The sequence below is a fragment of the Eurosta solidaginis genome, chromosome 1 (assembly GCF_040869045.1).
Source record: "Eurosta solidaginis isolate ZX-2024a chromosome 1, ASM4086904v1, whole genome shotgun sequence".
Classification (NCBI taxonomy): Eukaryota; Metazoa; Arthropoda; class Insecta; order Diptera; family Tephritidae; genus Eurosta; species Eurosta solidaginis.
This window is the reverse complement of record NC_090319.1, coordinates 32,150,869-32,173,769: the sequence shown is the minus strand read 5'-3', so window position 1 is coordinate 32,173,769 and position 22,901 is coordinate 32,150,869. Positions and strand designations below refer to the sequence as shown.

At 35.4% G+C, this 22,901-nt stretch overlaps 1 protein-coding gene across 1 annotated transcript; it reads right to left on the bottom strand.

The window, feature by feature from the left end:
* Positions 1–9,661: 9,661 nt before the first annotated feature.
* On the bottom strand, positions 9,662–22,901 carry LOC137250991 (glycerophosphodiester phosphodiesterase 1). Its single transcript, XM_067784809.1, has 7 exons — positions 22,766–22,901; positions 22,510–22,663; positions 22,118–22,449; positions 17,101–17,273; positions 16,069–16,270; positions 15,822–15,997; positions 9,662–13,928 (listed from the first exon to the last, which is right to left on the bottom strand). Exons 3-7 carry the CDS (start codon positions 22,433–22,435, stop codon positions 13,775–13,777), a joined length of 1,023 nt encoding a protein of 340 aa, XP_067640910.1. The 5' UTR covers positions 22,436–22,449; positions 22,510–22,663; positions 22,766–22,901; the 3' UTR covers positions 9,662–13,774.

The following is a 22,901-nucleotide window of genomic DNA, read 5'->3' as shown; positions in this document are numbered from 1 at the left end:
GAATTCACAACTCATGTTTCTAATAGATTTAGAAAAAATCTTCACACCGATGTTATTTAGACTGATTTCAGTAAAGCATTTGATAAAGTTTCCCACTACTTGCTTATCCACAAGCTTGATCGACTTGGCTTCCAAACTTGGTCTCACCCAGTGTATCTCTACGATAGAACGCAAAAAGTAATTTTTAAAAATACTCTTTCAAAAGTTATTAATTCTCCCTCTGGCGTCCCACAGGGCTGTAATCTCGGTCCAATTCTGTTCTTGCTATGTATTATTGATATCTGTACCACAATAAAATATTAAAGTATGCTGATGATGTAACACTTTTTAGGTCCCATGCGTCTATTTAAGAACGTCCTTTGCTTCAAGCGGATTTAAACTACTTGGTGCAACGCAAACTCAATGCCGCTAAGCCTCAATAAATGTAAATTCATGTGCCTCTCTCGAAGACCTTTGCCAGCAGCCTCTTACGTAACTAATAATTTTTGTCTTGTATGAATAAATTATTTTGTTGACTTGGGAGTCTCGATGGATGCTAAACTTAGTTTCAACCTTCGTAATATGGCTACTGTCAATAACGCAAGAGGTGTTCTATCTAAAGAATTTAGGAACCCTTATGTAACTAAAACCCTTTTTACCACTTTAGTTAGACCGATACTAGAATACGGATCAATAGTCTGGAATCCGCGATATCAAGTTCATGCAGATAGACTAGAGTCAATACAGCATCAATTTTTACTTTTTTCTTTAAGGATTTTTAATTGGGACCATGCGTATAATCTTGCACCTTATACTAGTCGGTTAAAGCTTATCAATCTTCCAACTTCCAAGTCGTAGAGAAATGCTAGGTGTATTATTCATGGCTAAATTGCTGAATAGACTGATTTCTAACCCCTTTCTTTTGAACGAAGTAAACTTCAATGTCGCATCACGAGCGTCAAGACATTACCAACCTCTTCTTTTGAGGAGTGCAGAACTAAATTCGAATTAAATGAACCTTTTCGTGGTTTGTGTCATGATTTGAACTCTCATTTGATATAACGGATTCACTTTTTACTATAAAGAAAACCGTCCTATTATATCTTAACTCGTAATAAAATAAAACAAGTAAGTAAGGCTAAGTTCGGGTGTAACCGAACATTACATACTCAGCTGAGAGCTTTGGAGACAAAATAAGGGAAAATCACCATGTAGGAAAATGAAACTAGGGTAAGCCTGGAATGTGTTTGTATGACATAGTTATCAAATGGAAGGTATTAGAGTACTTTAGAAGGGAGTGGGCCATAGTTCTATAGGTGGACGCCTTTTCGAAATATCGCTTTAAAGGTGGACTAGGGTGACCCAGAACATCATCTGTCGGGTACCGCTAATTAATTTATATGTCATACCACGAACAGTATTCCTGCCATGATTCCAAGGGCTTTTGATTTCGCCCTGCATAACTTTTTCATTTTCTTCTACTTAATATGGTAGGTGTCACACCCATTTTACAAAGCTTTTTCCAAAGTTATATTTTGCGACAAAAAACAAATCCAATCACCATGTTTCATCCCTTTTTTTGTATTTGGTATAGAATTATGGCATTCGAAGTTTTCGATATCGAAAAAGTGGGCGTGGTCATAGTCGGATTTCGCCAATTTTTAATACCAAAATAAAGTGAGTTAAGATAAGTACGTGAACTGAGTTTAGTAAATATATATCGATTATTTAGTAAATATATATCTATTTTTGATCAAGTTATCGTGTTAACGGCCAAGAGGAAGAACAGACGGTCGACTGTGTATAAAAACTGGTCGTGGCTTCAAGCGATTTCGCCCGTTTCCACAGAAAACAGTTATCGGCATGGAAGCTATGCTCATACCAAATTTCACAAGGTTTGGTAAATTTTTGCTCGACTTATGGCATCAAAAGTATTCTAGACAAATTAAGTGAAAAAGGGCGGAGCCACGCCCATTTTAAAATTTTCTTTTATTTTTCTATTTTGTTCAACCATATCATTACTGGAGTTGAATGTTGACAGCGGCGGTCCGATTTTGCTAACTTTTATTTAGCACACATACAGTAATAGGAATAACGTTCCTACCATATTTCATCATGATATCTTCAAAGACTGCCAAATTACAGCTTGCAAAACTTTTAATTACCTTCTTTTAAAAGTGGGCGGTGGCACGCCCATTGTCCAAAATTTTACTAATTTTCTATTCTGCGTCATAAGGTCTACCCACCTACCAAGTTTCATCGCTTTATCCGTCTTTGGTAATGAATTATCGAATTCTTTCGGTTTTTCGAAATTTTCGATATCGAAAAAGTGGGCGTGGTTATAGTCCGATTTCGTTCATTTTAAATAGCGATCTGATATGAGTGCCCAGGAACTTACATACCAAATTTCCGCTTATCAACAACTCGGCAAAAACAAAATCAGTTAGTCATGCGGATGCGCCCCTCGTGTCGGTTATTATCTAAAATGCAATTTAAAGTGGCATACTTCACTTTATTTTCTAGTTAAAAAATATTTTTTATTGAATTAAGTAAAAACGGAAGTTTTGCCTCCCTACAGATCCACATTAAGTGACTACTGTAACGAATTTAGTGAAATTCCGCTTATTCCAAACCTTCTGCTAACGTTCGAATGGGTAAATGATGATTAATGTGTTTATGTAGCTTGCTTAATGTTTCTGTTGTTGTGCCTTTATTTAATTACCTCAGAGATGGTAATATTCGTCACACTATTAAGAATTGAACATCCTGAATACTTACGACATTTATTCCTTTCTATTGCTGAAATGCGATGAATAAGTTTTTTTCTTAAAAAAATTTTCAAGTAAATGAATGCAATTGAAAATAATTGAAGAATTAAAAAATTGCGGTATTGAATATCAAGTACCAATAAAATGTACTTATACTCGGTAATTGGTGTTTTCAATTACTAAGTGTTTGTAATGGTAATTGTACTTGGTACGATAAAAGACTTATAGAGCACGATTTTCGTTTGGCAAGAGAGGACTTACTTTTCAATTGCCTAGTCAGTGCAGTTGTAGATATGTAAATTTATGATTTAGATTTGTGTTTTTTTTTTTGTTTAATGGTGTGTTCAATTTGTATTCATTATTAAGAATTCATGAGCTTAACACCGGCTTATAATAATTGAATATTCAATTATTATGTTTTTCAAAGAGAAACTGAAAAGAAAGAAACATTTACTGGCATATTTAGAATTTTTCGTTACATTTGACCTTGAATAAAAAGTTTCTTAATTTTGTTTATGAATATATTTTAAACAATTTTACTGATTTTCAGCTTGGTTGTAGCTTCTTGCATCACTTTTCTTATTTTTTGGTCTAATTTAACTGAACTATCAGCCTAACAGCTGAATTCAGTAAGCCGTCTCTAGTCACTATTAGAGACTATTTGGGGTGAAAATCACTTTTGAGACGATTTGCCATTCTGTAAGCTGTCTCGCGTCTCCAGCCTCATAAAAGCAATCACTAATTTGTGAGCTGGGCCGGGGCAGATCACAAAAGTGAAAATTTCTGAAAAAGTATGAAAATTATTTGCGAAAAACACTTTAAATATATTTTTTTTTATTCCTCAAATTAAAATAAGCATAGAAAAAATTAAAAAACAGAAAATACTTAAAAAACATCGAAGTCTATGTGGCGCCGTTGAGATTCGAACCTACACACGTTGGGATTTGCTATAAAAATTGTGAACGGGGTCTCAGCAAGCTCAGCCACAATACCACCCAACGTTATGTTGACAAAATGCAATGCTATATTTGTTCAATGTAGGAGTAAATTGTCATTTTGGTGAATTTCGTTGATATGGTGAATTGTTTTTGTGACTTTTGTTTACTGAATATCGAAATCATCTCAAGTCACAAAAATTGTCTCTAACGGCCCGATTTTTGGCGTTACCGGTAAAATAGTACCCAGAACATTATGTAACCGAAAATCGTTACCAGTTGTTTTATTCGCGATTCTGGGCAAAGTGGTAACGCTGTCATCACCGAAAAACTCACCATTGTCTGTGGTGAAATTTAAAAGTTGGTTTTCTTCGCTTTACCCATGGCGGAATGATACAAGGTGGCAGCATGGGACAGCTGAATATAAACTTTTTTTATTTAATTTGATACATCAACTTCCGGCGCAGTACGATTTTGACATTTGTCCATCGAATTTACAAAATCGAAGTACATGGAATTTTTATTTATGTTTGCCACCATGCTGCCACCGTGTATTGTTCCGCCATGGCTTTACCGAAAATGTTTCACTCGTAGATACGATGTTAACGAATAAACGGGACATATGTGCATGCATGCACACGTTTTTACATAGCTATATTGTAATATATACTGTGAAAGTACATGGAAACAAATATGTATAGCAAGAGGCAACACTTTTTTACTATTATGTTTACTTATTTGCGCTCACAATTCCTTATTTTTCATTATTGCCTTTTTCTAAACAACAGCTTTTGTTTGGTTACATCGATGTTACCATCTATTTTAGTGGGTAAACAATTATCCGGCTACTTTCGTGGGCAAAATACCAAAAGGGTACAAATGTTACTACATGAAGAAAGTTGCCGTGGTGAAGAAAGTTGTTACCACATTAGAATCAGGCTGTAAAGGAAAATCTCAAATTTAGAGACTTGAGATGAGACCGAATTACAGAATTCAGCCGCTATTCTGCACTTCGAACTGAATAGAAATTTCTCAGTTTGGTAACTTTGCTTTTCTGCGTTCCGTTTTCATTCAGTCCAACTTCGAAAGTCTCCATTTGACGTATCCCACACTTCGAGCGGAGCTCCGTTTTTCTCAGTTGCAAATTAGATGACGGAGATTGTTTTGATTTTTATTTTCGCGGGCTTTAAAAGGCAATTTTTTTAAATATGTAAGTAAAATATACATTAATGTTTATAAAAATTATTTTAAAACACACTTTTATTTTTTGTGGTTTTGCAGGGAAACAAGTACAACACCAGAGCAATATGAAAAATTGTTGGAAATGCTGTCAACAAAAAGAGACATTGCACAAGGTTTCTCAAAAAGGCCTAAAGAAGAAGTGCAGGCGTTTTGGAAAGAGGTTCCATCGTTTTCAACATCATTAAAATATTATTCTTACCACCATAGCATTGATACTATAAAATCCTTTTCTATTATAGTAAAGGAAATCTTCTTGATGTTGCTTCGTTATTTTAATATGTGTTCCATCTGCGCACTTTACTATACCTGAAAAGGCAGCCTTAGTATAAAACTCTTGATCGCATGCAGTTTTTCCTCCTGGAACACCATGCTGGTAGCTGCCTTTAGCAAAAAACCACAAAGCAACCATTACGCGGTTAATTGCTGTTAAGGAATTCAAAGTGTTTCTCAATATATCCATGCCATACTTAAATGCGTCTTTATTTAACCTAAAGTTTTTTGAACCTAAAAATATTTAACATGTATGAAGGTTTAGCACTTTCAGCACCAACTTTCAATTCATCGCTCATCCTGAATGGATCACTGATTTCCCTCAATCTCCGTCTTTCCACTCTCACGTCTACATTGTTATGTTAAATAACGAAATATTCACTAATTTACAAATTTTTCGCAAATATTTATTTATTTTGTTGTGTTCTAATTTCACAAATTTCTCACAAACAGCTGATTTCGAAAATTCGTTCATTCTTCCTCTTCTTCTTTCAATTCAAGCGGAACTCAGGATACCTGCTTTCAGTTCAAGCAGAGCGGAGAACTGAAGCAGACTTGTAATGCAGAATAGGGGTGTATATATCTACCGTGTAGGCTCTTTCGATGGGTCAATTATTACGAACCATGCAAAGTTTGAGCGAATGCTCGCGCTTTATTACTGATTTATTAAAGCATTGTATTGTCAGGCAGTGATGAGTTAAGTAAAATGTTTAGTCTTTTGAGGAATTTAATATTTTTACCAACTCGAACCATTTATTTTTTTGTTATTTTTCGGCCGTAACAGCGGATGGTTCGTGTTATGAACCGGTTCGCTTCGAACCGATTTACAACCCTCGTCTACCGATTCCCATAACACGACCTACACAGCGAAGCGTTTGTGTTTTAATTCGTTGCTCTATGTTCGTAACATATTTCGCGCCGTGGTGAAGTTAGTCGCCTGTAACCTGTTCGGAAATGGATGAGCGCAAAAAAATAACGAAAGTAGCTATTGAAGTATCTTGGTTGTTTTTGAGTTTTCTGAGCTCACGTGCTGATTTTAAATAAAAGCAATATCCTCTGTTTTTTTATTTATTTATTCGGTATTTCGACTTCAGTCTACAGTCATCATCAGGAACCTTCAATCAATTATGAAACTGTACCTTTTGCAAAAGAAATTTCAAGTACATGGCCTCAAGTCATAGTTCCCAAAACGTTTACCGTGGTCTTCGTTTAAAAAAAAATAGACACTTTATCCGTGGCTTGGTACCTTGGTTTTTTCATTGGTAGTGGTCTTTACGTGGCGGGTTCCATGCCCAGCGCTTACCCCAGCCGCATTTTAAGACAGGCATGCCTTACCGCTTGTGGGAATAAAAAACCTACACCAACAATAGCCGTGTTTTTTAACACGCGTATATCCGTTTACGCTTAAACTTTATATGGACTGCTAAGCGACAAAACTTTAAATACACCTCTGAAATTGCTGCGCATAAATTTTGTCCTACAAAATTTCAATACGCATTATACTCAGATGTAACTGAAATATGTGTCTTTGTTTCACCCTCTACACTAATTCTATGTATTCTATGTGTGTCCACAATTCATCGCAACTGATTCAGCTATATGTTATACCCTATGGCCATCAGAGCGTTGTGTCTCCGCTTTTCGATACACCCTGTTGCTGTAGCTAGTTGTTTAACCACAGCCGCTAGATGGGTCTCCTAAGCATTATCTAAGCGAGGATAGGCGTTTTTTTTTCACGCACAAACGAAACGTATACGCGTGTAAAAAAAACACTGCTAATAAAGCAAAACGAATTATTTCTCAATATTCAATAAAAATTGTTTTCTTTATTACTTTCTTGCATACACCTATATTAATAGAGTTACTCGCGTACATATGTACGTATGTATATGTTTAATGGGCCGATTATAGATGAGTTGTTAGAGGTCGAAACTAAAACCTGTTGGCTTCTTAAGTAGTATGGCGAAACATACAAGGTAAGATCCTAATTTTCTATGAGCTATCTGTCAAAAAAGCTACAACTAAATATAAAACCTATTTTATTTTGACAATGACTACGTGTTTTGTTTTGTTATTCGATGGCCGGATGTCAAAGTTGCACTGCGCCAGAAGTTGAGTGTCAAATCAGATTAAAAAGCAAAGTATCCGCTGATTTCTGGCCATTACCTCTATGGTTCTGCCACGTAAAGTATCCACATTAGGCATCTTCCCGTCGCTAAGATACTGAGCCAGTTAAATTAGTTTGCATGTAAATGCAACAACAACGATTTGAGCCAGATAAATCCAGAAAGAAGTATGGTTCAATTTGTGATTTTTGTTTATTTCTTGTCTTTAGTTTGGCAACGCTGCCTTTAATAAACCTAGGCCCGTATTACGTGTTATGCGGTAGTTACCCACCGACGTGTGCCGTACGTAAGGACGTTTGTCGTACGAAGCACGTTTGACCGAACTCTCAAGCCCGTAGGAATCAATGTGTACGTCTGTGTACATGTACATAACATATTTGTGTGTGTATTGTTTACAGATAAGCACTGTTGCCATTGACCATTTTGCATGTATGCTTATGGAAACATCAACTTTTTCCAATTTAATTTTTGATATTGTAAAAGGCCGGAACACATATTAAATAAGTATAAATATATTAAATATTTATAATCAGCACTTTTACATAATTATTTCGAATTATTTCCACAATTTTTCAAACTTTAATTAGGCGTTTTTGCATAAAATTGCAAACGGTCAAAAATGAGCGCACAAAAGTTTACTAGGCAACTCTGTCTAGTGAGAGAGCGATCAGCTGACACGATCTTACGGAAAAAATCAAAATTGTTTTGATTTCTACGTTCCGGGCTACGTACGTACGGGCGTTGCACGTCGGTGAGTTTTCGTTTACATTGCACACTCATAAGATAGGTCGTGTCAGCTGACACGTTTTTTCTACGTACGTTCGTGGGTAACTGCCGCATTACGATCCGTGATCGAAACGCATTTTTTAAATCACAATCACCCCTATTCTGCATTTCGATTACGTTCCCGTTCTACGCTCCGCTTTAATCGAAGTTGGGTATTCTGCATTACGACGGAATCGTAATAAGAAGAGGAAGAGCAAATGATTTTTCTAAATCAGCTGTTTGTACGGAATGTGTGAACATTGGAACAAAATAAATTAAAGAAAATTTGTAAAGAACACTGAAAAACGTTTATATTTTATTATCCACGCCATTTTGTACAAAAAAAAGCAATAGAATATATTGCCGCAGTGTTATATTTTTTTGAGTGAAGTGCTTTCATAATCGTATGTGTGTTTTTGCCGTTCTTTTGACCAATTCCCTGCCATGGCCACCAAATTTTGTTAAAACGGATTCCTGCACGAATATAGTTGACATTTTCTGAATTTTATGGATGCTAATTTCATTGCACTAGACTAAAATGCTTCATGAAGATTTATTTGTTCTTTCCGCAAGGATTGTTTACGTTTTCGCTTCACCTTCCTCTACTCCGGCAGCTTGCTTTGGAATATAACTGGACCCAACGAACAGACACAAATTATAGCTGTCTATTATACTGGAGCCAATAGCCGCGGCATTATTTGTGGAGTTGGAAAGCAACGTATATGAAAATGTCCAGGCGAGAATGGAAAGGCAAATATTGTAAGATTTGTGTAATCCATTTGATATGAGTGACGAATTGTAAGAAATTTACTTATTTTCTTATTTGGGTTAAAAAAAAAATGCTTTTACGTTTCTTAACAAGTTTTACTTACATTCTTGTTAAAATTCTGTTATAAATTAATAAAAAAAATAAAAATAAAATATTTTTCCGCCAACAAATTTGCAACTTAGAAAAACGGAATTATGATGCAGAATACACAAAATCGAACGATTCGAAGTTGGATCGAAAGAGATTGGAACACAGAATACCAAAATTGCCGAATCGAAAAAATTCCAATCCAAGTCGAAATGCAAAATAGAGCTGAATAGCTCTGAAATGGTGGATCGGATTAATGGCATATGCGAACCATCTACAAATAGTACTCCTTCGATCCATAACTTATTGAAATTTTTAAGGAAAGTTTGGCAGTTGCATAGTTATCGCTTCAGTGAAAATGATTTTCAGTCACTGATCGTAACACGTAATACCGGCCCTACTTTTTCAAAAATAGATTTCGCTACTTGGCCTTTAGCCGTGTGTGTTAAATTAAACACAACAGCGATATCTGCCAACAACACATCTATACAAAAATATCACGACCTCAGCCTCTCAAGTCTCCCAATGAGCCAGAGCATTTCCGTGAGAATTGAGCGTGACACGGAGTTAGAAAACTCACTGGATGATGTTATTATAGTATATTCCGCAAAACACAATGTGCTCTATTAATTTTGAAAATGCCAAGCGTACGACAACCAAAATCGACCCATAGCTTACAAACTTTTTTTGTAATTTGACAAATAAATTTAACTCTTTAAATATAATGTTGATTGCGACCCTGTGCTCGTTCAGAGTTTGTTTATCTTTACTTAAAAATCGTAATTATTTTTTGGCAAAAAAAAGCGCAATAATACAACAAAGAAATAAAATAAATAAATTACTTTATAAATAAGACTAAAAAAAGACTTAAACTAAATTAAGCCAGTCAAAAAATATAATACATATCAAGAAATTATATAAAAGTAATGGACATTGTTTACTTTACTTTAAGATTTACAATGGTAATGGAGTTACATACTGTACATTTTTTATGTCTACGATATTATATTGCGTTAATATTATAAGAGCTGGGAATTTTTGCTTGTCAGTTTTGATGGTAGAGAAAGAAAAATTACACTAAACTTTAAGTAGGAGTAAAAACTAGGGCTGTGAACTGCATCCGGATTTTTCAATTATCCGGATAAACCGGATATTCGAATAACCGGATAGCTAAACAAAAAATCCGGCTATCCGGATACGTAAACGGAAAATCCGGATATCCGTATGTCCGAATACTGGAATATAAAAGTTGAATATCTGCATATCAGAATTGAACGAAGCAAACATCGAAAAATTATTCACAAAATATGTTTGTAGATTATTAAATTAACGTCAAAAATTAAAAAGCTACAATTTTACAAATATCCACATTTTTTTTTTATTAATGTTAAATAAACATACATATATATGTATATGGTACATCAATTGGTTGCTTTCACTGGATATCCAAAAATACTTCATAAATCCGGATATCCGGATAGTTTCACATACGAATATTAACCGGATATCCATGCCGTCCGGATTTTATCCGTGTCAATGGATATCCGGATATTAGAATATGCGGATAGTCCCAGCCCTAGTAAAAACGCTTTATACTAACGAAAATATGTGCAACACACCGGCTTTCGAAGTTATGAGCTCAGAAGATGCAATCCGTCACCGTCACAACGTATGCTAATTTCCACTGACTTTAGCAATAAAATTGTAGATTCCATTATCAAAATAATAATAGTTAGTCAAATAATAGTATTGGTTAATTTTAAAAACCAATTTTTCTCAGACGCGTTCTAAAAATGGCGAAAAAAATTATGGGCAACATATATGGCGTGGCTGACATATGTCAAAAGTAGAAAATTGGCAAAGTATGAAGGATGCCGTGACTGATATGGCGTTTATCATTAAAATAAACAGCCAGCGCTGCTGACAGCTTTCTCCTTTCCGCCAAGTAAGTGACGTATTGTATCTGCTTGAGCCATAAAGCTCAGTCGACCAGCGCTGGGAGCTAAGTAGGCAATTTAAAATCCATTTGTAGTCAGTCGAGTTCCCGACTGGGTAATTATTCAATATATAACTATATATACATATATGTGACCTGGGGTCATGAAACGGCCCTATTGTGCGAAAAGACCGTTCTTCACTTTTTGAGTGATTCTTATAGGCAATTTAACGCTCTTAGAGCCAAATCGGACCACAAATACGATTTTTCGAAATATTTCGATCCATGCGTCACCTATTGGAGTTTTTTTCTTATTATTGCATTGTCATCGGGTTCTGAACTATATTCCAAGTTTTAAGCTTGCAGATTATCGGGAGGTTAATTAAATTTGAATTACAAAATTCGTTCACAACGGCCAGCCGCTACACAGAGTAAAGCTAAACAAAAACTTTAAACGCTTTTTTCTCGAAAACTTGTTTTAGCACAATGGGGTCGATTCATGATTCCAGGTCACATATATATATGTATATATAATAAAGAATGTTTATACTGAAATTTCATCAAGAGTATACTGTTTTACCAGAAAAAAAATTCTAGACTGGCGCGAATCAATTGTTATTATAGTAGATGGAAGATTTTAAAAAAATTGTCATTAAAATGTCGCCAAAATTAAGAACATATTAAAGCATTATTATTTTTTCTTTTAAAACGTTTTATCTGCATCTAAAAACGTTGACAAAAGTTTTAAATTAAACTGGGACAAGCTATACTAAATCTAAACCTAATTTTTATCGTTAGTGTCGATTGCTGTTGTTGTGACAGTGTGAGTGTCGATCGGAGTAGTATTGAGCATTTGACTTCGAATGTTTTCCATTTAGTTATGTTATTATGCAAATTAATCACCAAATCTTTCGATCATTACAAACACACACATGGCCCCCTTCTCTCTGGTCCACCCCTGTTGAAACTGCAACTTTCCTTGAACTCCCGTTAGAGAATATTATTGAAAATTTCTGAGTAGCCGCACTTTTTGGATGTGGCGAAGCACTGCTTGCTACAACATCAGCATTGTACGTAGTTAACTCACTCGAAAATGATATGGAATTTTTTTATTTTGCGATGTACATATATAATATACTTTTTACTTATTATAAAGATAATCGATTATCGCTCAACGGTCAACGGTCAACTATCTGCTGTGATCGACAAGGGCTATTATAATAAAAAAAAATCTCTGCATAAGAAATATGTTTGTATACTAAGCACTTAAAATCAACTACACACTATCTACAAACATACCTACATAAGTGCGTTGTAAATTTGAGTTGCATGCGGCATTTGCGCAAAAAAAATTCAAGCTAATATTCCTTTTCCATGTAAAGCAATTAAACATTAGTATGTAGTTACATACATACGGGCGGTCAATCACAAAAGTATGTATACAGGCTTTTCTCTGCAAGTTTAATTTCAGGTTAATTACACAGGCCGACAGCATCTCAGACCCAGAAACCGGACTATATATTTTCGAAGGTTTTTGATGCGATGAATCGAAATCTGGCCTCAAAATTGCTCTTATCAGCTCCGTTTTCGAGATATCCTAACCTAAAGGTGCAAAAAACACCGTTTTTGCCTATATTTGAAGTTATATAGCCTTGCAGATGTTTTCTTTCACCCAAATAATAGGCTGGCATCTTTAAGTACAAGTGTTTTTCTTTCAAATGGCGTTGAGTTTGCTCAAATATCATTTTTTTTTCGCTGAGATATCGCATTTTGAAATTTTCACGTTTCTAAATTTAATGGTAGGGGTGGTTTCTAGGGGTTAGGGGATACGGCAGATGATGGGTTAACAGATAAGTTGGTTAGCCCACTTGTGGTGTGAGAAATCTAGATAAATAAGACTTATTTTGAGAATATGCGAGTAAGCGCTGTCTCCAGGGTTAAGTGTTTTAGCCTGCTTGCGGTATGATAGGGGTGGTTTCTAGAGGTAAGGGCTGTGTGTGACTTGGTACCCGAGGGTTAGATAGTGTAGGGGTGTAGTGAGTTAGCACACTTATGGCGTGAGACAAAATTTTAAGAAAACTAAGACTCAATTCAAGAAAATTAGGAATCGACTATATCATGTCTATGTTCTCTCAATCGATTTTCAGGTGTAGGAGAATTTAGAAATATGAAAATTTCAAAATGAGATATCTCAGCGAAAAAAAAAATGATATTTGAGCAAACTCAACGCCATTAGAAAGAATAAAGCTTATTACTTAAAGATGCCAGCCTATTATTTTGGTGAAAGAAAACATCTGCAAGGCTACATAACCTCAAATATGGGCAATTTGGAGTCAGCGCATCATAAACCTTCGAAAATATATAGTCTGGTTTCTGGGTCTGAATGTTGGTTAAATTTTGTCGGCCTGTGTTATTTTCGCAATTTTTAATAAAAAATATCATATATATATGTGACCCGGTCTACGAAAAGTTGGCTTATGACTCAAACAAGAAATTGGGAGAAACAGATGTTAAAGATAAACAATGCATTTCTTCAGTTTCTTAGTAGTAGTAATTTTTTTTGAGTTTGAGTTGAGTTTCATAGACCGGGTCACATATACTGATAATACATATATGTAATATAATGTAAGTTGAGATTTGGAAATTAATGCAAAATTCGAGAAAATTCAACGAATTTTATTCAAAATATTCAAGTTCTTAATAAAAGTTTCAAATTTCAACTCTTCAATGGTCTTATAAAATAGCTTGTATATTAACTTTTATGACTGACTGTACTTCTAAATAGGGACGGTGTACAAAGGTGCTGTAAACTTATAAATATAAATTTTAAATAAATAAAAGTGTCTGACGCAAATAATACAATAATTTTACATACATATTAAGCCCATCTCTTAAAACTAAGCCTTCATTAGCAAATGTGGTTCGGAGCGTAAAGAATCAGTTAAATATTGAGTTTTCATTGTTTTCTGAAAATATCGTTTTTCGTTAGGCGAATTAACATTGTAGACCAATGGACGTACACCAACATTACGCCACAATTCAGCAATATGACTGGGAAAAAATTTAATTAGTGAATATAAAAATGCATATCGACGTCTGCAAAGCATACCATGTTCAGCACATTTTTTTGGTTTTAACGAATATAAATAAGACACACGATAAAATACATACATACATATGTGCCATTCCAATTGACCGAATCAATCAAAACTCATAAGATGAATTTCATATCAAGATGAATTTCATATGAACCCGATCCCTCAGATTTTGATGAAATTTTGTATAGAGGTACATTTTACCTATACAAAAACCATCTCGTTTTTAGAAATTGCATTTTTGAAAAATTGCGGGCGTGGCAAGGTGTCAAAGTTGTGAAAAATGCGTGAAAAATTACGGTAATAGGTGCTTTTGAGCTGTGAAAACTACGGAATGGCTCAACCGATTTCAAAGATCTTGGTACAATTGGAAAGGTATTCAGATCGGCTTTCGAAAACATACAATGAAAAAAATTTTTTTTCTAAAATTAAATTTTAAACTTGAAAAAAATTCAAAGGCAAACCGTTGAGCCATTCAGTAGTTTTCACAGCTCAAAAGCACCTATTGCCGTCATTTTTCACGCATTTTTCACAATTTTGACACCTTGACATGCCCACAATTTTTCAAAAATGCAATTTCTAAAAACGAGGTAGTCAGGGCTGTCATGGAATCTAATTGTTGTCGGAATCGGATTTAAAAACGACGAAATAAGTACTTTGGTGTCATTGAATCCAATGTTATCGGTTTAATGTTCGAATTGGAATTAGTGTCGGTTTTAGGTGTCACAGAATCCGATAATATCGATTTTGCTATCGGAAACAATCCAATCAGTTAAATGCTGTTGGATTTCATTTGTTCCTAGTTGTATTTCTCTTGTAGTTGAGTATTTTCTAAAAATGTAAGTCAATAAAGGTTTATTTTATAAAAATAAATGTAAATTTATATATATTTTCATTCTTAATAGGGGAAAACATAAAAATTTAATGCAAAACAGTATTTTGACTGAAGTTATGGAGAAATATCCAGATATTTCGAAGGGCTTCACGAAGCACATCATCCAAAATCGTTGACACCGCGCTTCTACCTACACTCATGCTAGAATCCTTGCCAACTGATCTTTGATAGGATTCTTCAGCTAAAAATTGTAACGTAGCTGCTAGTTGCAGCACTAGGTGTCACATGCTTTCGAGCCAGTTAAGCGTCTTTCAGTGGTGTCCAAAACCATTCGGAAAGCCTCTTTGTTTATGCGATAGTATGCAATGTAACTGCAAATACACTATACATATTTAGAAACCCACATTAAGAAATATTTTTAATTGCGCTATCTCTGGCAACTTAAATGGATTGCTGCGATCTCTCAAAATTTTCCTTTTGACCCTCTCGCAACTTTCTTCTTCCAATAATATAAATGCTACAACTGCTGATGCCATTTTGATGTCAATAAATTTGTTTATTTCTGTTTAAATGTACAAAACAACTATTTTATAAAATTTTGCAAAAAAAATTAACATCAAAATTGCCGGTGCATCGCAAAACAGCTGATTCGAACATCGCTTTTATTTACATTCGAAAAGAGCAAAACCAATACGGTTTTATGACACCAATTTAAATCAATATTGGTTTGTAATTCCGACAAACGCAAAACCGACTTGGATTCCATGACAGCCCTGAGTGTTTGTATAGGTAAAGTGTACCTCTATGCAAAATTTGATCAAAGTCTGAGGGGGCCGGTTCAAAATGTGCCTTTTTTTATAGGTTTTGATATGAAATTCATCATAAGGCAAACATCTAAGACGGTTTTATCGCTGCAGAAACAACAACAACAACCGTTTTATCGTTATGAATTTACGATCTCAGCATAGTATGACTTTGAGAATCGTCGATACTAGTACAAGAATGCATACTTACAGATTAAATTCTTCTTTGCTAACAAAAACTACACTAATCCCAATAACTGGTGCTATAATATTTCGAAACAATGCTCCATAAATTGATGTTATAAGCGTTGAAGCCTTAAGAAGTGCCAAAGAAAGTGATTTTTCTGTCCATAGTCCACATATCAATTCCGGTTGAAATTTACGTAACTAAAAGCGACAATTGACATATGAATATATGTAGGCACCGTTAAAGTATTGATGGCTCACATAATACTTACTTGGTAAATGGCGTAAGGAGAACGACTAATTACTATTATGCGCGTTTTGAATTGTGCACTAATTTTTATGGTAGCCTTCAATTTTTCCAACATACGTACACTATTATCTAAAATATGCAGGAATACAGTAATTCGTTGTTCCTCTTCTAAGAATTGTATTAATTCTGTAAGTGTGAGTATACTCTCGGACTCAAATTGTGTGCTGGATGTAAAATTATAGAAAAATACATTATAGAAATTGTTAATAAAATTAACAAGTAAGGAAGGCTAAGTTCGGGTGTAACCGAACATTACATACTCAGCTGAGAGCTTTGGAGACAAAATAAGGGAAAATAACCATGTAGGAAAATGAACCTAGGGTAACCCTGGAATGTGTCTGTACGATATGGGTAACAAATGAAAGGTGTTAACGAGTATTTTAAAAGGGAGTATCCCCAACTTGTATATGTGAGGGCGTTTTCGAGATATCGACCAAAATGTGGACCAGGGTGACCCAGAACATCATCTGTCGGGTACCGCTAATTTATTTATATATGTAATACCACGAACAGTATTCCTGCCATGATTCCAAGGGCTTTTGATTTCGGCCTGCAGAACTTTTTCATTTTCTTCTACTTAATATGGTAGGTGCCACACCCATTTTACAAAGTTTTTTCTAAAGTTATATTTTGCGTCAAAAACCCAATCCAATCACCATTTTCATCCCTTTTTTCGTATTTGGTGCAGAATTGTGGCATTTTTTTAATTTTTCGAAATTTTCGATATCGAAAAAATATGGAGCCTTCATAGCGTAACCTGAGCTTAAACTTCTGTGCACATGCCTTAACCGTTACCAATCGGGATCAAAATAATTGTTTGATATCATCAACTATAGTTTTGTTGTAGCGATAGTATTAACGAATGATGTTAGAAAAAATAATAAAAATTAAACTGTTTGGGCGAGACTGGACAAAACCATAGCAGATACATGTATTTTAGATTAATAAGAGCCACCCTAATTTAAATACATGTATATATCTTAAGCTCACTAACCTCAATGGGTGCAGCTCCGTTATATTTAATTTCCGTAACTCTTCCAAAGTGTAGCTGGAAATGCCACCATGCCAACCGGCACGTTCCAATGTTGTACTATTAACAATTACTATCTCACCACACGCCGTTATACCAGCCTCCAGTAGCACATTACGGTAGCCACGCGCCGCGCACTGAAATATAAGTAAATACATACACACAAGGTATTACTATAATAAAGGTTTTTGCTGCTTCAAACAAGATCAAAAGTTTCACTCTAAGGTTAAAAGTAAAAAGGGTACTGAGAGAATATCGCACGTTTTATTGTAAACAGACTTTGATCTGCCATACGAAACTAGGACTTAAGCTGGAGACATTGGTGCTTTATCGGTAACCGTATCGGTAACCTTTTAACAGCTGATTCGACCAACCTTATGAGAATCAATGCAATCGATTATTGGTGCCGCTAAGGTCGTAACCGTATCGTAGCCAACCAATTGGGTTTTGGTTTAAGCTGGAGTCATTGGTGCCGTATGTCGTATCGCTGTATCCGTATCCCTAACGTAATCAGCTGTTTATCGTTACGACGGTAAACCAAAACCCAATTGGTTGGCTACGATACGGTTACGACTTTAGCGGCACCAATAATCGATTGCATTGACTCCAGCTTAAAGCTGGAGACATTGGTGCTTTATCGGTAACCGTATCGGTAACCTTTTAACAGCTGATTCGACCAACCTTATGAGAATCAATGCAATCGATTATTGGTGCCGCTAAGGTCGTAACCGTATCGTAGCCAACCAATTGGGTTTTGGTTTACCGTCGTAACGATAAACAGCTGATTACGTTAGGGATACGACTACAGCGATACGACAAACGGCACCAATGACTCCGGCTTTACCGTCGTAACGATAAACAGCTGATTACGTTAGGGATACGGATACAGCGATACGACATACGGCACCAATGACTCCAGCTTTAAAATTTGGTGTCTCACGAAAACTAGCAACTTCTAGTGTACCCACCTTAAATAGCTGAAGAAGAGTAAAAGGCCAATTAAACTTCCTTAACCCTAACGCCATAGTTGTAACCATACCCATATCCATAACCATCTCCAATGTGATCGATTAATGGTGCCTTAACCTAAAAATCGTGAAAATTTCATAAAAATGAAGAAAACGCAAAAAATTACAAACATATTCCACAAAAAATAAGTCTCTTAGTCATAACTTATCCAAAACAATGAATAAAATCTACAAAAACTTATTAAATTCACCAACTCAAATATTTTTAGGTTATGGATATGGCGAAAAACCAAAAACCAATTGGTTGGCTATGATATGGTTATGGCTTTAGCGTTATGGTATGGGACCATTAATCGATTACATTGATTTCCATAAGATTGGTTCGATCAGATTTTTTATCTGGTTATGGATAAGTCACCATTAATTGGTCCTTTACATCCCCGTGCCTTTGAAAATTATGAAAGGCAACTTTACACCACCGCGGACTGGAAAAAAGTGATTTCTAGTTTCCAACACTTTTTAACCTTTTAATCGCTTCAACAATATCTAACCAAGCTTTTGTGGTGTTGAATACTCTTTTTCGCTTTGGTAATATACTTTTCACGCACTTTTATTAACTAAAATAACATTTTCTAACTAATTACATAAATTTGCATACAAAAAAATGTTAACAAACATCTTGTTCTTCCATTTTTTCAAGCGTACGTACGCTCAGCGACCAACATTGCTGTACGCTTAGCTACGTCTCATGTGCAGCTCTCCATTCAAGTACATGTGTTCGACAACTAAGCGTACGGATTTCGCCTGTAGCGTCTAATACGCGTCTATGACGCGTAGCCTCGTGTGCACCTTGCCTTAGTCATAACATATCCAACACAAAGAATAAAATCTACAAAAAGTTATTAAATTCACCAATATATTTTTAAGTTATGGACATGGCGAGAAACCGAAAACCAATTGGTTGGCTATGGTATAGTTATGGCGTTAGCGTTATGGTTTGGCACCATTAATCGATTACATTGATTTCCATAAGGTAGGTCCGATGAGCTATTTTATCTGGTTAGAGTTTTATGGTTATAAGTCACCATTAATTGTCCCTAAGTCTCCCTATAGGACTAATTTCAATAGTTGGCGCTACATACCAATGTGGAAAAGAGATTTTAGACTACCTCTTTTCAAAACAGAAGTGGACAAGCAAAATATATTTTATAAGGGCCTGAATGAACTTCCTAATCACATAAAAAGTAGTAATAACTTGAATACTTTAAAAAAAGTTTATTGGAGCATTGTAAAACCCTTCCAATAAGATAAAGTTTTTCTCCTTTTAATTTTTACATGATATATCCGATACTGGAGCGCGAAAGGGGAATGGTAATATCGGAAGCAGCAAAATACAATGCATCCGACCTTAAGGAAAAGAAAATTAGTCGCCACCTGTAATTCCAGACACTTCCAACAACTAATTTCGCTGGAATTCGGTATTTTCAGCCGACATTTACTGTTGCTGATCGGAATAACTCGCATTCCGACAGCATTAATATAACAATAAAATTATGTATATGATGTGTAACGAAAATAAGGCCAAAAAAAATTTGGAGCAGGGGGATTGGAAACACGTCCTTTTCAACCTCTCATTATATGTTGAGCTCTGCTGATCGGAATATTCATGCATTCCGACAGCGTCCTTACTAAACAAAGTTGAGGGGGATTCGATACACGTTATTTCCAATTTCCAACATCCAAAGACATGTTTAGCTGTGTTCATCGGAGACTAATACATTCCGACAGCTTAAAATACAAATATAATTGAAAAATATAAGTTCCAAATTTTGTTGTCTTAAGCTGGGACCACTGGATGATTGGAAACACGTCCTTTCCAACCTCCCTTAAATGAGTGGCTCCCAGACTCATCCGTTTGTCACGCTAGTAAATATGCTGATCGGAATCACATGGCATTCCAACAACATATTCAATAGAAATAAGTTATTATAATAATGAATTGTACTTAGTAGTTTAAGTTTTAGGCCAAAACAGCCGTAATAATTAATAAATTAAAAAAAAAGAGATAGCACTGAGATGTGTTCAGAACACAAAAGATGTTCAAGAGAGTTTAAATATAGGGAAAACTTCATTGCGATATCCCAACCTGTTTGGGAGATTTCAGCTAAAATGTTGCGTTACGAAACCCCTTGAAGCAGTTTGGTATTTTAGTTTCCTCTTACGACAGGCATACCTGCCGCGGGTATATTCTAAACCCCCTAACTGCTGGGGGTTAGAAAAAGGTGAATGAGGTATGTGGAGTAAGGCTTGATCTCTCTTGGTTTTCCAAGTTCGCGTCAATTGTTGCTTAACACGTTAACTGGCGTGACGGAGGGTCAAAAACGTCGAGGCGGTTAAACACTACATTGTTATTTTTATTTTTTTATTTGCATTAAAGTCGACACAGACACAAAGCGGCCGACTACTAAGATAATATTAAAATAAATTAATGGTACAATTAAAAATAATTAAATACAAATGTATATATTAAATTCAACCATACATATGAAAGAAAGCACTGTTACAACATCAACAACAAATAAAGGACAAAATATCAGGCCAGACGTGAGAAATTAGGCAACGCGGTAAACGAACATTCAAAGCTGATGCATTTATACAAGTTATTGTAGTGCGAACACCATACGCAGTGGATTATTATTGGCAAAATTTTTCCGGCAAAGTGGTAAATGAAAAGGCCCAAGGTGCCTGGACGTTCTACCAGGAACAGCAAAAATTAGTCGACTAGCAAGATCAGAGGATTCAACACCAACAACAACATCAGAGGATTCAATTTCGCCCATAATGAGCTTATGAATGAACATTACCCCTAGTAAAGTTCTTCGATTTTCTAAAGTTGGCAGATTAATAAGAAAAAGCCTATTTCTATATAGTGGCAAATGCACACTTGAATACCAGTTAAGACCACGTAGTGCAAATATAATGAATTGCTTCTGTACCGACTCAATACGCTTTATAAAGTTTTGATACGCTGGGCACCAGACATACGAACAATACTCTAAGATTTGTCGTACCAACGATTTTTAGAGCGTCTTAGTCAGATACGGATCATTAAACTCCTTAGCCCATCGCTTCACGAAACTGAGTATACCCGTTGCTTTGCTTACCATTGATGAAATGTGCGTACTAAAATCAGTTTTGGATCAAAAAGAACGCCTAGATCACTTATAACAGATATACGCTCTAAAGGCGTACTGTTTAGCGTATACGATGTCAAACTTGGCTTCACTCGGTGAAATGTTAGTACGCCAGCATTGAAATGAATCCAAGTCTGCCTCCGAAGGTAAGTATGAGTAGCAAAGTTTAACATCATCCGCATACATAAGAGTTCGGGAATTTATAAGAGTTTGTTGTAAGTCATTTATAAACAAGGTAAAAAGTAATGGGCCCAAATGACTACCCTGAGGCACACCAGACATCAAACAACCTTGAAAGAGTGTTTTTAAACAAAATTTGTTGAGTCCGATTCGCGAGATAGCTTTCGAGCCACGCAAGTAAATGCTTCGGAAACCCAAGTAAATCAAGTTTGTAAACTAAAAGCTCGTGATTGACAGAGTCAAACGCTTTACTGAAGTCGGTATAGATCACATCCGTTTGCCTATTGTTTCAAAATCCATCCATTACAAAAGAAGTGAACTCTAGCAAGTTGGTAGTCGTTGATCTACGCGGCACAAAACCGTGCTGGCAGGTCGATAATATAGAGCTACACATGTGTTGAAGATGACATGTAATTATATGAGCTTGTTTTTGAGGAAAATGGAAACAATATTTTTTTCTATAACATTAGTAAATTCCGCACATACATTTAGGCGGAGGCACAGCATATACATATGTGTGTATAAATATTATTAAAAAGGATGCAGAGTATAAACCGTCAAGTATTGATTTTAACAACAAATACATAATGATTAATTATAAATAATTACTACACTATAAATAGGTATATAATGTATCACCTTTTTTAAAGCGGCTCTAGAATTTTCTGGTGCATCATAACCACCACCACGATTTGCTATTGGCCAATAAGTTAGCTCCTCGGGTGCACAACCACCCAACAAGCTAAGTAAACGTTTCTCATCTGGACTGCGTAATTTTGCGTATTTGGATGCCACACAGGCTACCAATAGCACCAATGTCAACCATGGTATACATGCCGAAGCAAAATTACATGTAAACCAAAAGATATTGAAGAGTGCTGATAGAAGGCGAGCCGTATACCATAGTAGTAGGTAGAGCATTTTCAGTAGCACCCACAATACGTTAAGCATTTTCATTCGGCTGTTTTTAACTGCAATTAAACTTTTGTTTAATACACTGTAATTATTTTATTTGAATTTTCTTCACTTACCTACGTATGTTGTAGCTATGTTTGTATGTAGCTGGAGAGTGAAAGGTTTTTTTAAAATGTAATATTTGCCACTCCCACTCACACCACCCAGTCTGTCATTCACGCTGCCAACTTCGAATCACTATCTTTGTCCCAATTCAATCGTTTGAACTCCCTTAAATGTAGTAAAAGATAATTGCAAATTTTTTTATTTATTCCATAGTTGACACTTTATTAAGCCGGCTGGAATATACTTATGTAAAAATGATTTACGCACCGATGTAACACCAAGTGGTTTAAATATATCTCAATTAATTGATTATAATATCATAGCTTCCCATTGGCGAGCCTTGTCTAATTAGAATGTAATGAATTGTCTACTAAGAACGAAAGGCGGTAACAAGCAATGTGAC

Bases quoted from the DNA above. Each gene is read 5' to 3' on its own strand.
- LOC137250991 (XM_067784809.1), bottom strand. From the start codon at position 22,435: ATGAAAATGCTTAACGTATTGTGGGTGCTACTGAAAATGCTCTACCTA. The intron at 16,271-17,100 runs GTTAGTGAGCTT...TTTTACATCCAG, and splicing joins ACGGAGCTGCACCCATTGAG to CACACAATTTGAGTCCGAGA. The intron at 15,998-16,068 runs GTAAGTATTATG...TGTCGCTTTTAG, and splicing joins CTCCTTACGCCATTTACCAA to TTACGTAAATTTCAACCGGA.